The sequence below is a fragment of the Hyperoodon ampullatus genome, assembly GCF_949752795.1.
Source record: "Hyperoodon ampullatus genome assembly, chromosome: 14".
Taxonomy (NCBI): domain Eukaryota; kingdom Metazoa; phylum Chordata; class Mammalia; order Artiodactyla; family Ziphiidae; genus Hyperoodon; species Hyperoodon ampullatus.
In genome coordinates this window covers 71,119,073-71,132,722 of record NC_136927.1, presented here as the reverse complement: position 1 = coordinate 71,132,722, position 13,650 = coordinate 71,119,073, and the positions used below count along the sequence as shown (strand labels likewise).

At 47.5% G+C, this 13,650-nt stretch overlaps 1 protein-coding gene across 10 annotated transcripts in view; it reads left to right on the top strand.

Moving 5' to 3' along the window:
• PTPRT (protein tyrosine phosphatase receptor type T) overlaps positions 1 to 13,650 on the top strand; it is a gene marked incomplete at both ends in the record, with an annotated part of 1,101,453 nt that overhangs the window by 803,944 nt on the left and 283,859 nt on the right. For all 10 annotated transcript variants that reach the window (XM_079719321.1, XM_079719325.1, XM_079719327.1 and 7 more), the window contains 2 exons: positions 3,806 to 4,007; positions 5,345 to 5,447. In XM_079719321.1, coding sequence (XP_079575447.1) covers positions 3,806 to 4,007; positions 5,345 to 5,447 — 305 coding nt within the window. The remainder of the gene's footprint in view (positions 1 to 3,805; positions 4,008 to 5,344; positions 5,448 to 13,650) is intronic.

The following is a 13,650-nucleotide window of genomic DNA, read 5'->3' as shown; positions in this document are numbered from 1 at the left end:
GCAGGGGCCTGGGTCCCATCCCTGGTCAGGGAACTAGATTCCACATGCATACTGCAACTAAGAGTCCGCATGCCACAGCTAAGACCTGGCACAGCCAAAATAAATAAATAGTGAATAAATTTTAAAAAAAAAATAGAAGGGCAGGAGAGGCCAGCTCATGCAGTGAGGTGATGGAGAACCACAGGGTAAGAATGTGGTCCTAATCCCGAAAGCTATGGGAAACCATTGCTCTTTTGATTCCAAGGGGTGATTGGATTCTTGTTATGAAGCGCTCACTCTTGTGGTTGGGGATCCCACTGAGAGCGATCAGGAGTGACTGGGGTGGCCCTGAGCACTTCATTGCAGCCAGAGCCCCATCCCTGGAGCCCAGGGCTGATACGCAACTCAGCACTCTTTCCCCTACTACCTCCTTATTTTATGTTTGCTATTCTAACAAATCCTCCTCTCTCTCCACTTGCAAATGAAGAGTCACATTGCAGGATGCGTTTTACGGTCCCAGCTCCATCCCATTCAATTTTTCTCACCTTCCTCCTTTCCCTCCCCAGCCCGATCCCACACTAACTTCGTAAAACTTGAAAGTTAAATTTTTCAAAGACTGTTTCTGACAAAGCAGCGGGAATTAGATTTGGTGAAGCCCTTCATAAAAAATTGAAGACACGCTATATTAACATACATTGATGTATTCATAGTGTTTCATTACAAGTAAGTGAGGATCCTGTAATAGCAGGAAAGGTTAGGAGAGCAGAGGAGCACAGTATATTATACTGACAGCTAGGTGGAAATTGAGTCGCTTCTGGATTGAATTTGGAGCACAGAAAAGGAATTGGCTAGTAAATAAGGCATGAATTTTACCACCCATTGTCTGTATATCAATGTAGTTGCCATCAGCCCAGGCAGGGGACGGGGGCAGAATTTGCAAAGGATGCTCCAGCACGTCTTCTCCCCTGGTGGCCTGGGTTAGCAGACACAGGCAGAGCTCTCCAAACATCTGCCACTGGGGAAAACTGGAATCCAGCTGCACACAGCTCTCCTGTTTGCTCACCACTATCCAGTCAACACTGGACTTTTCTTGGTTCTCCCAAGCCTTTTCCCACCCCAGGTCTTTGCCTGGTTAGTTCCCTCTGCCTAGAATCTAGAGTGCTCCTTCCTCTGCTCTGACTCTGTATCCCCCCCAGGTATTAGTTCAGTTCTCCCCTGAGATACCTCCCTGAGCACTTCGCCTTAGTTTGGCATTTCTCAGAAGCAGAGCCTGAGACAAGGATTTGAGCACGAGCAGATTATTAAGTGTGGGAAATACTAGGGAGTGGGGAAGGGAAAGAAAGTAGCCAACGATGGGTGTGTTTTCCAGTCGACTACCTATGGAGGCAAGTGGAGTGGCATCCCTCAGGGAAATCCCAGGGATGCTGCAGGGGTATCTCAAGAGGAGCTGTGGAATGCATTTATCAACTCCCATTAATCCAGTCTCCTCCGGGGGTGTGAATTAACCAGCACTTCCTGTGAGTACCCACGGAAAAAGCCCTCAAACAAAAAGAGGCAGATGTTTGCAGTGCTTGCCTTTGAGAAGGGCTGGAGTGGGCGGGGTGACCAGGTGGCCCCCCCAGGGATCTGCTAGATGGGTGCCCGTACCAGCTCTGCTAGCACAATGGCCAGTTCCTTCAGTTCTGTACATTTCTCCTCCTGGGCTCACTGCACTTCAGACAAAGTCTGGCCTCTGTCCTTGACATGTGACATCCGTTGCTACACTGCACTGCTCCTGCTTCACAGGGGAGAGAGAAGTGACTGCTTTCTCTGGAACATTTGGTGCCCTAGCCAGAAACAGCCAACTGCTTATTTTTGAAGTAAAGTTGGTATATTACCTTTTCTGCCTGGGTTTGGCCTTCCTGACAAGCATCGGACGTTCCTGACAAAAGACAAAGTGATGTGAGGTGTCTGTGTAGTTGACTTACCTCGTTCTGGAACAGAAGACCTTGAGGACAGGGCCTAGCTTGTGTTCATTGCATTCATTTGCTAGGGCATGGGAGCACACAGTGCAGGCCCTGGAATAGTCCAGGAGTATGCGGGGAATGGTTGTGGAGGAGCAAATGAGTGAATGAATGAATGAAACCCAACAGATCTGGGTTTACTCTTGGGTCAGTGATAGGACACCGCATAACCGTGACAATGCCTGATCTGTGGCTGCATGTGACAGCCACATGAATCTCACACAGGACGTCGAGAGAAAGAACCCAACACTAAAGAGTACACTCTGTAGGATTCCATGTATATAAAGTTCAAAGCCAGGCAGAGCTAGTCTATGCTGTTAGACATCAGGGTAGAGGGTATCCGTGCTGGGGGGAGGAGGGAAAGGATTGGAAGGGGGTATGAGGGGAAAATCTCGGGTCTGGTAATGTTGTGTCTCTTGATTGGGTGTGGTTAGATGGTCCTGTCCAGTTAGTAAAAATTCATTGAGCTGTATAATTTTCTGTATATATATTATACTCTAATAAAACACTTTTAATAGAACAAACTAGATAAACAAAAAAACCCTGAGTTTGCCTCTTTAACAACTGTGTAATTTAGAAATGTGCTTCTCAGAGTGTGATCCTTGGGGGCCAGTGCCAGGGATGCCAGCTGTTTTGTTACATTCACAGCAGGATAAGTGCAGAAGTTGAGAGTGAGCATCTAGAAACTTCTTAGGGCCTTGACATTGCTGTGACACCTATATGTGTGGTCGGTGGACACGTCTCCTTGCACATAATGTAGAACAGTTTGGTTATTGCCAGACTCACATGATGAGTCACGTGTGATGTGGTCTTTGGATCATTATGGGTCCGCAGTGGACTGGGAAACAGAACTGGGTCTTCACCATAGATATTTCGAAAAGCGCTGGTTTAATACACATTGTTGCCAGTTGAGCCTCAGTTTCTCCAACATTAAAATGAGAATAAATACTCTGACATCCACAAGGTTTTAGGGAAGACAAACTAGATAATGCACAAGAAAGCACCAGAGAGCACCATGTGGAGTAGGGGGATGCATGAGCTGCATTTTTTTTTTTCTTTAGCAAATCCTCCTTTTTGGCAGGGTTTTTATTTACTGTTTTCTGCCAGCATGTATTCAGTTTTTTTTTTTTTACATCTTTATTGGAGTATAATTGCTTTACAATGGTGTGTTAGTTTCTGCTTTATAACAAAGTGAATCAGTTATACATATGTTCCCATATCTCTTCCCTCTTGTGTATCCCTCCCTCCCACCCTCCCTATACCTAGGCTTCCAGATAATTCTTATCAGGATGCTACACTTGGACACTGCTCTATGGCCACATTGTCCAATGTGATGGCCAGTAGCCACACAGGGTCCCTGCGCTTTTGAAATGTGGCTAGTCCAAATGGAGATGTACCATATGGTAAAATATATACTTGATTTCTAAGACCTAATATGAATAAAAGAATATAAAATATTTCATTAAGTTTTTATGTTGATTGCAGGTTGAAATGATAACATTTTACATCTACTGGGTTTAACAAAATGTATCACTAAAATTAATTTTACTTTATGTTCTTATTTTCTTCCTTTAATGTGACTATTAGAAAATTGAAAATTATGTATGTGGCTTAAATTTGATTTCTATTGGATAGCAATGCTCCAGAGCATCAGCCATGGAGTATTGGAAGGCTGGGATCATCTGTAAGGTGGATGCTAACAGCAGAAGTGCTGACCAAGCTCACACGCCTTCTGCTTTCCTCCCCTGATGTTCTTCCATATGGACTCCACCCAGCTTCCTGGGTGAGGCGCTGATATGTTTGTTTGCTGGTTCCTTGTACAGATCAACTACAAGGCTGTGGGCTCACTGGACCCGAGTGCTGACCTCTCCAGCCAGAGGGGCAAAGTGTTCAAGCTTCGGAATGAAACCCACCACCTCTTTGTGGGTCTGTACCCCGGGACCACCTACTCTTTCACCATCAAGGCCAGCACAGCAAAGGGCTTTGGGCCCCCTGTTACCACCAGGATCGCCACCAAAATTTCAGGTATCTGTCCTAGAAAGGGGAAAGGAAGAAAGGTGGTGGTGGTGGTGTTTTCCATTCCTAATATTCCTGGGAGTGAAAAAGGGCAGAGCCAACCATCACCATGTGACTTTGGAGCAACAAGGACAGTGCAGTCCCTTGTGTGTCACTGCTGTAATCTCATGGAGAAAACCTAATCCATGAACTTCCTAAAGTATAAAAAATATATCCATTAGACTAGACCAGAGGGAATGCTGAGTGATTCACCAGATAATTTATCTAGCACACAGTTGCCTTAAATAGTACATTTTCCCCATACAGATTGATTTGTAAAAATGTGATTGATTTTCAGGAGTATTCCTTTTGGCAGTGCAGGGCACAGCACAGGTTCTTATGAAACGTCTGATGAATGAATGAACAAACAAATGAGTGACTGTTACAGAGCCATAGCAGTCCAGGATGTCACCTGCCATCGCCAGTAGGGTGCCCTCCCCCACCAGACAGCATCAAAGCAGAATTATCTCAGACCCCTTTTTTTTACAATTTACATTTTTTCAGAATACGCATGCAGTTCTGATCTGCATCCATATTTTGCATAGATACAGACCCACCGTGTTTTTTGTAGCTTAATGTTTCCACTTATCCTTAAACCATAAGCATCTTCCATGTTGCTACATTGCTTTCATTATAATGTTCTGTCAAGTGGATGGACGTAATTTAATTAAACATTCCCCTGTGGTTGGATATATTCGGTGCTTCCGTGTTTTTATAAAATAACGCTTCAATAAACATGTTACAGAATAAAGTTTAATTTCTTGGCTTGTATTATGACTTTAGGATTAAATTCCAGAAATTGAAATACTGAATTAAAACCGATGTGGGTTTAATAGCTCTTAATACAAATGGCTAAATTACCTTCCCAAGGGATTAGATTTAGTTACACTTCTATCAGAAGGGAGGGTCTCAGGAAGAAAAAGAAAGATAAGAGGAACTAGTTAATCACTGCTGTAATTTGCATTTGCATTTTAAACATGTTTAGGGTTGACATTCACATCTGCATTCACATCTTTAAGTACTTATATTTCTTGCATTCATCTGTTTATTTGGTATGGAACTTCTTGATTCATGAGGGTTACCAGCCACATCATTGCTACCCTTCTCCAGACTCTTCTGTACCTTGAAGGAACCTACGGGCAGGTTGGAAGTCAGGGCCTCCTTTGCTGAAAGCGTGGGATGCCATGTGACTCTCATCCTACCCTTCCCCAAACACCTCCCTTCTAGGCATCCTGAGTGTCTTGAGGGAGGTGATGAGAGGGGTTTGGGACCTTTGCTAAGCTCCCTTCTCTCTGTTCTCTGTCCAGCTCCATCGATGCCTGAATATGACACAGACACCCCACTGAATGAAACAGACACGACCATCACAGTGATGCTGAAGCCCGCTCAGTCTCGGGGAGCCCCTGTCAGGTGAGGAGGGTGCTTAACCTGGCGTTTGCCATTTTCCTTCTCTGCACCGTGCACGTTTCCAGCTGAATGATGTCACTGGCAATGCCCATGGGCAAGACTGGCCAGGAGCAAGGCTTCCTGGAGGAAAAGGGTCCGCAGCCCCAAGCCCCGTTCAGAGGGGCTACTGAGCCAGGAGCCCTGTCTCCCTACTGTGGGCCACTGGGACTGGTTTAGCGGGAATGTGCTGATGGGGACCTGAGGAGGACTGGGAGAGAACTTTCTGGAACACACCTATGGTAAATGTATTTAGTCCGGTTGGAGGCCCAGAAACACAGTATCCTGGCAAGATCACCTTTATGTATCCAACTGCCATTAACAGACAAGTAGATAGATTCACTGAATGCTAAAAACAACCTGTTCAGAGATTATGAATGGGACATGACCTCAGGGCTGGTCCAGTTTATGGCCTTGGTGTTCCACAGGGGACTTGAATTCAGAGTCATACTGCTGATTTTAACAAGAGGCTGCTGGAGTCTAGGAGTATACCTATAGCCCAGGCAGTGAAAGCATCTCAGTAGCTAAGCTGATCCCATGGAAGTCCATGGGCTCACGGCTGTCAGGAAGGTGGTGATCTCTTTTAAATAAGCTACACTATGTACAAGGGCAGCAGCTCCGATGTTGACTGCTGGCTTTTGCTCAGAGCTCAAGGGACTACAGACCCTGAAAGCCAAGCAAGAGTGTTGGGTAGAACAGCTTTCAAGTTAGCTCAGTTCAGTTCAACGAGCATGCATGGAGTATTTTATATGCCAGGAATGGAGCGGCGCACAGGGGATGAAAACGATTCACTTATTCATTCATTCGATAAACGTTCCTTGAGCACTCACTCGTGTCAGGCACTGTTTAAGTGCTTGGGACAGGCTAGTGAACTAACTGTGTATAACTCATGCTCTAAAGAAAGTCAAACTCTAGTTAGGGAGACAGAAATGTGAAAACATAACTGCACTACAGTGTATGTTTGTGGAGATGCACATAGGCCATTACAAGAGCTCACAGGAGAGAAGTCCCAGAGGAGGTGACACTGAGCTATATCTTAAATGTGGTCTAAGATCTCCCCAGAGTGGTAACAGGGTCCAGCATGAACAAGGCAAGGAGGAAAGAGGAAGCTTGACATGGTGGGGCGCAACCAGGAATCGTTAGATTTGCCTTAGCATAAAGGTCAAGGCAGGAGTGGTGGGGTGGGAACAAGGGCCACGTTTGAGAAGCTCAACCTTGTTTGAGGGGCCCTGGGGAGCCACTGAATAGCCACATGCAGTGTCTCTTTTATGATACTGTAGGCTGGGAGACCAGCCGGGAAGGAGGCTATTGAGATGCTCTAGTTACCTGTTGGCCAACCCGGGTCCAACTCTACCCAGGAATTATAGGCACTGGAGCAGATAGAATCAGCTGCCAGTTTGGAAGTTCCCATCTATTCTATAGACTTCGGAAAGTGTTCTATCCTAAGTAAGGTGGATCTTCAGACCTTCAAACATGTGTGGATAGAGGTTGTGGGCACTGAACTAAGAACATTTGCCATATATTCCACACAAAGGTTGTTCCAGGACTGTCCTACCTGTGATGAGCCAGAGCGGATGGTGGCTCTGACATCAAACAAGGAGTTGTTGAGTTACTGTGTTTCTTCCTGTTACTCTTATGCCACATTGTCATTTATTTCCCTCTATACACTGAGATACATTATCCTCCTTTTCAGATGAAGAGTCTGAGGCTCAGAAATGCGCGCAAGGGCGCACAGACAGGGAGTAGGAAGGCTGAGCTTGAACACACGTCCTCCAGGTGCCCAGTCGCACATTCCATCTTGGCCACCCACGTCTCACCTCCCCTTCACAGCTCTTACCTCTGTCATACAGCAGCACTGGGCATGTTTCAGAGTCTCAGAAAGCTTCCCAGATGGCAGGAGTCTGGCCCAGAAAAGAGAAGCTTAGTATTGTATAAGTTAGCAGCTGACCCAGGGTCAGAGGCCAGATCTGCCCTAAAACCCAGGACCTTTCTATGGTAGACCCAAGGGTCACCTTTCATTGCTACAAGCCTACAAAACTGTCAGCAAAAGAACCTGGTCAGCTGGCACCCCACTGTGTGGCTTCTTGGTGGCTGTGGATTCAGCCCAGCTTCCCACAGTCTTCTGGCTGCTATGTGGGGCAATGAAAAGGATGTGAGTTCGGTGGCAGTGAACCTGGGTTCACATGCTGATCTAATGCTGCTGTGTGACCTTGGGCAAGATGCTTAATCTCTCTGAACCTCAGTTTTCCTTATCTGGAAAGAATACACTGGCGATATTTCACCAAAGCTTAATGAGGTGGACATGTGAGCCAAAGCAGCGCAGGCTGTCAGAGAGTTAGTTCCTTCGTTAGCTTTGCTTCTTCTCTGTGGAACTTTGGAAGTTCTGTTCAAAATGGTTTTTGCAAATCCACCCCACTATAGGGTCACAGTGTTACCCGCTTCCTTCCTGTTCAAACTTCCAAAGCTGTTCAAGACCCTGATTTCAGGGTGGGGAAGGAGGTGCTTTGCTTTTTCCTTAAGAGCCCCTAACTTCTTTCTGGCACAAATTCAGAAAAATGTCTTTTCTGATTGTCCTGAGAAATAAGTAATCTGTGTCCTTCCTACTGATAGGAATAAAGTTAATTTTTGTACAGAGGATCAGGGACCCATCCTCAGGATGAATCAGATTATATGTCTGTGAACCTCTGAAAACTCCTCAAAGCCAGCTGAACACAGATGGGAGTAATTATCACCATGTTTTATTGGGCAACTCCTATGATCCAAGAATTTAATCTCTACTAACCTATGAGTAGTACTATTATCTCCCTGTTTGAAATGAGGAAACTAAAGTTCACGGTCACAGAGCCTGTAAGTGATGAAGCCAGGACTCGTACCCAGGCCTGCCTGACTCCAGAGACCAGCAAAGTGGTCTTCTGAGCATCCCAAACCGATGTTCTTGGGAAAGCTTTTCTAGCCTCCACAGAGATAAGCCCCTTACACTTTCCTCCTGAGCCTACAGACTTAGTTTGCACATCTGTTTAATGAGCTCATGCATCCTAAGACCACGGTACATTAGCAGGTGGGAATGGAAATGCCCCAGTAGCAGTGAGAAATGACAGTCGGCAGGGTGCGAAAAACAGGACAACTCTACAAAACCGACACAGGGACTCAAGAAACGAGGAGGTCCACGTGCTGTAGCCCCCGCTGCCCCTCACAGCCACGGGTATTCATTTGTTGTTTCTGGTTCACCCTAAAAAATGTACCATTAGGTCCCACGTCTTCAATTTAAAAGAGCCAGCTAGCTTCCATTTGATGAGCACGCACCAGCCGAGTGCCTGTCGCTATATGTAAACTGTTTGCATCCTCACAGCATTGCCATAATAGCCTCCCCATTGTGCAGATATGGAAACTGAGATACGTGGAAGCTAAGGGCATTGACCCAAGCCATGGAAAGAGCAAGTGGTGCAGGCAGAATTTAAACCCCGTTCAGTCGCCCCTAAGCCAACACTCACGTCTCTCTAGCCACGCCACCTCCCGAGGAGAAAGTCATACGGGATGTATTTTGGTGACATTTCCATCGGACAGAAATTGAAAATAAATGTCACTGCTCAAAGGGGCAATGCCTGGTGTCTGGAAGAGTCTGGCTGCTTTTCTTCTCAAGGCTCTGGATCACTGAGGGTGGGTAGACACTGAGTTTCTGGAGTTATTTTCAGACTGTTGCTTGGGCATTTGCCAAGAAGGGAAGAGACTCATCAGTGCCAGCCAACAAGGCTTCCAGGACAGCCGCAGTGACAGCAGTGGAATATCACAGTAGACTTCAGTTACTTTAACCCTTTGTCACCTTGAACTCTGGGCACTGGAGTGCCCCATGGGAGGCAGCTGACCATTAAGTCATTCAACAAATATTTATTGAGCAGGAACTGAGGTAAGCAATGAGGTTACAGCAGGAAGCAAGAGAGACACACACCTGTCCTGCTGAGGCTTATCATCCAGTAAGTGTACCTGTGAACGGGGCAGGGAGGGGACCGTTAAGCCATTAAAGAAACAGAATAATGAAACCGGCAAAACAAGATAACATGAAGCCAGTAGAGACAGTGACTGTATTGACTGAGAGGAGGAGTAGACAGGCTGGAGAGGTGGGCACAGCCCAGGCAAGCGGACCGGTGTGGAGCCCTGCAGGCAGGGGAAGCACGAGCCTTGAGATACCAGCAAACTCACTCTGTGACCACAGGACACCGAGAGCTCTCCAGATGCACTGGGTCAAGGATGCCCGGAATCGTGTTTTATAGTTGATAGTTCCTTTCATTCCACTGTAGCCTCTGACCGTCACTTACCCAGTGGGTAAGCTGCACAGGAAATACCACCTCCATTTTAGAGGAGAAGCTGAAATCTAAGATGTTAAATGATTGGCCCAAGGTCACATAGAGCCAGTCCACGGACCTAGCTTCCTGCCTCTGAGTTCATTGTTCTGAGTTCCTCGTGCCTGGGATGTCACATGATGCCTGGGTGACCTTCTGGTGGGATGCTGTGGAGTGAACCTCTTCCAACCTAGGGAACGAGGGGTAAACAAGGCAATTCTGGTCACGTGGGCGCAGCCAGTAACTTGTGAAGCCCAGCATAACTCTCTCTGAGTGGAGAGTCTGCCTGTTCTCCAGCAGACTCACACCTGAGCCTCAGCCTCCAGGCCACCCACACACAGGCCTGGTTGAGCCAAACTCCAGCCCCTGCTGTACTGCTCGCTGCACCTCTGAAGCCCTGTGGCTCTGACTCTGACTGGTAGGACTGAGCATGCAGGGAGGCGAGGCGGTGGGGAGGAAAGATGGCCACGTGGGGCTCCTGCCCCCCCATTGCTCCAGCCAAACCACCTTGGCAGCGTGGCCTCTTTTTCTCATACTCCACAATGGAGATGTATTGCTTTTTTTTTTTTTTTTTTTTTTTTTTTTGCGGTATGTGGGCCTCGCGCTGTTGTGGCCTCTCCCATCGCGGAGCACAGGCTCCGGACGCGCAGGCTCAGCGGCCATGGCTCACGGGCCCAGCCGCTCCGCGGCACGCGGGATCCTCCCAGACCGGGGCACGAACCCGTGTCCCCTGCATCGGCAGGCGGGCTCTCAACCACTGCGCCACCAGGGAAGCCCGATGTATTGCTTTTGCATTGCTTTCCCCAGGCCTTCAAAGATTTATTGGTTTTTAAGTGACAGAATCCCAGAATTGCTTAAAAGATCAATCACACAGTGACTAGAATCTAATATTCAGCTCGGCACACGCCTACACCCCACCTGTCATGCTGATGGAACTGTGGTAACCTTCATAAGAAAGTAACTCGGCCGTGAATTAATCACCCATAATGCAGTCCCTGAAGTGGGGAGTCCAGGGCAGAGCCCCAGATTCTGTAGCAGACCCTCCTCTGGATCCCCAGCGGGCTTCCTTGAAGATGCCTTCCCCGCCCCAGCCCCTGCTATCTCCTTCCCATCCCGTCAGTCCCTGGGAGCTTTGGGATTAGCTCTTTCGTCTCTCTCTGCCACTCTCCACCCCGCTTTCCTGACCTGCCAGGACGGCTTTCTGGTCTGCCTGTCGTAAGTTCCTCTTTCTTCAGTCCCTCCCCCGCCGAGGGACTGTTGGACTGGTCTTTTGGAAGCACAGATTGGATCAAGTTAACTTTCCTGCTTAAAATTCTTAAATGGGTCACTGGCTTCCTACCGCATTATGTTCAGGCTTCTTAGCATGGAATTCAAGGTCCATCTGAATCTGGTTCTGACCTTCGTTTCTGATTCCATTTCCTTTGACCCTGTCCCTCTAGCAGGTTTTACTCAACAGCGCCATGTACGCTTCCTTCATCATTCTTTCATGAGCTTTTAATTGTGTTATATACATTTGTTTGTATGTTTGCTTTGGTTTCGTTTCTTGCATGCCCCTCACTAGACTGTGAGCTCCGGGCAACCTGGAAGTTTGACACTAATGGATTCCTTTCCCTGGGACAGGGTCTGGCTTTCGTAGGTAGTTCAAAAGACAAACAAAAAACGGAAAAAAACAACAGCTAAGTAAGTAAGGAATTCAGCAAATCTGGTGGTACCTGGTAGATACAGGGTACTGGGACAGTTGAGATGCACTTTACAGGCCCTGCCTTTACCTGCCTCCTTTCCTGTGAGAGCTCAGTCCAATAGAAATGCCTGCGTTGATGGAAATGTCCTATATCTGCTGTCTGATAGAGTCGTCACTAACGACACGTGGCTATTAAGCACTTGAAATAGGACTAGTGCGACGGAGGAACTGATCTTTAAAATTTTTATTTTCATTAATTTAAATATAAAGAGTCACCCATGCTAGTGGCTACCGTTTGGATGTGCAGGTCTATAGGTAAGATAAACAGTAAAAGAAACAATGCGGATGAGCCTGTGTACTTCGTTGGAGGTGTGTACGAGAGTTCAGTGCGGAGGCAGCCATCATTAGCCTGGTGAGCTCAGGGGCCAGGAGGCCTTCCTGGAGGCAGTATTGCCTGAGACCTGCCAGAGGAGGGGGAGCTTGGCCCAGGAGGAAGCGACATGTGCAGGAGCTGAGGTAGAGGAGGTGCATGTTGTGTTTGGGGCACAGAGATGAGGAGAGAGGCAAAGAAGTGAGCTAGAGCTAGGTAAAGGTCTTCACTTGGGATTTGGACTTTTTCCTGAAGGGTATGGGGAGCATTGGCAGGCAGATGGCCAACTTTTTGTTCTCCTCTAAGCAGTCAAGCCCTTGTCTGTGCCATTCTCTCTGCCAGGCATGGCATCCTCCACCTCCCCAGCATCCAGGTCAAATCTGCTGCATCCAGGACCATCTCCCATCCTGCAGCAGGATGCGTCAGCTCTGCCTTGGGCTCCCACGGGGGACTTGCAGTTTCAGTCTCTACCAACCTGTGACCTCCTTGGGGGCAGGAACTGGGGTCCCACAGGCTCAGACCTGAGATCTCTCATGTTCTTCCTGCCACAGCTGACTTCCCAGTTGGATACGCTGGAACAGCAGAAGCTCCTAGAATGAGATCCCCTTATGCAATTGACTTATCTGATGGCTTAGGGTCAGATTCTTAATTTCTCTGAACCTCAAGCTGCTTGTTGGTAAAATGGGAATACCCATGTCGCAGATTGTTTTAAAGGTCAAATAAGCTAAACTATGTAAAGTGTCATTGGCAGTTGTTCAGTTTGCTCCTGGGGTTGGCCAAGCTGTTGAGACAAGAGGTGGCTGCCTGCCCTGGGTGGTCCTGACAGGATTATTCTCTGAGTCCTGCTGCAGCCGATGCCTGTTTGCTAGGTGCCCTTTACCACTGTGTAAGCTTCACTGCAAGATTGTGCTGGCGTGCATGTGACGTGTCAGGGAACGTGCAGTTGTCTACAAGGGTGTCACAGAATCCTCACAACGATTCTCAAAAATGGATTCTCAGATTTGAGCACCTTTCAGAAACACCAAACCAAGCAGACAGGGCTAGGAGGTCTCAACCACTGAAGGGCCAGCAAAACAAGGAGTAAGAGCAGTGCCCTCTACTTGAAGAACGTGCCACTTGGTGTTGTGAAATCAAAGTGAACAGATCCAGAGCCCCTCAGGAAGGGGTGTGGAGACTCCCATGAGCTCCCTGAACTGAGACTTTATAAATACTGGGACCAGAGTGGGTACATGGAGTCAGAACCAAGCAGGAGAGGTGAGACCAGATCCTAGGAGATGAATCATGTTTATCTGTTCACGCATTCATTTGTTTATCAATTCATTAACTAATTCAGTCAATAAATATCTACTTTGAATTTCAGCAAACAGCCACATGCCAGACACCGTGCTGAGCTCTGGAGACCCAGAAATGAGCTAAACAGGCCCACACGCTGCTGCCATCCTAATGGCAGATACAGCTCTGAACTAACAGTGCCACTGACACTCGTGACAGACTGTTATCAGCTGTAGACCATTCTCATGGGGGTCCATGTCACCTCCCCATCCCACCTCTGATTTCAGCTGTGGCTAAGCTGGATAGTTCCATGCAAAGTTATAGGATCCCACCTCCAGCACCAGCGCCCACCCTTTTTTTTTTCTGCCTTTTGGCCCTAATTCTTTCTCCAAAGCCCCACGGATCTGGCTTAGTCTGAGCAAGCAGGTACAGCTCAGGAATGCAAATAATTTAGTGCTACAGGGGAACTCTCAGCCAATGTGGGATGAGAATCCAGGCATCAGAGCCTTG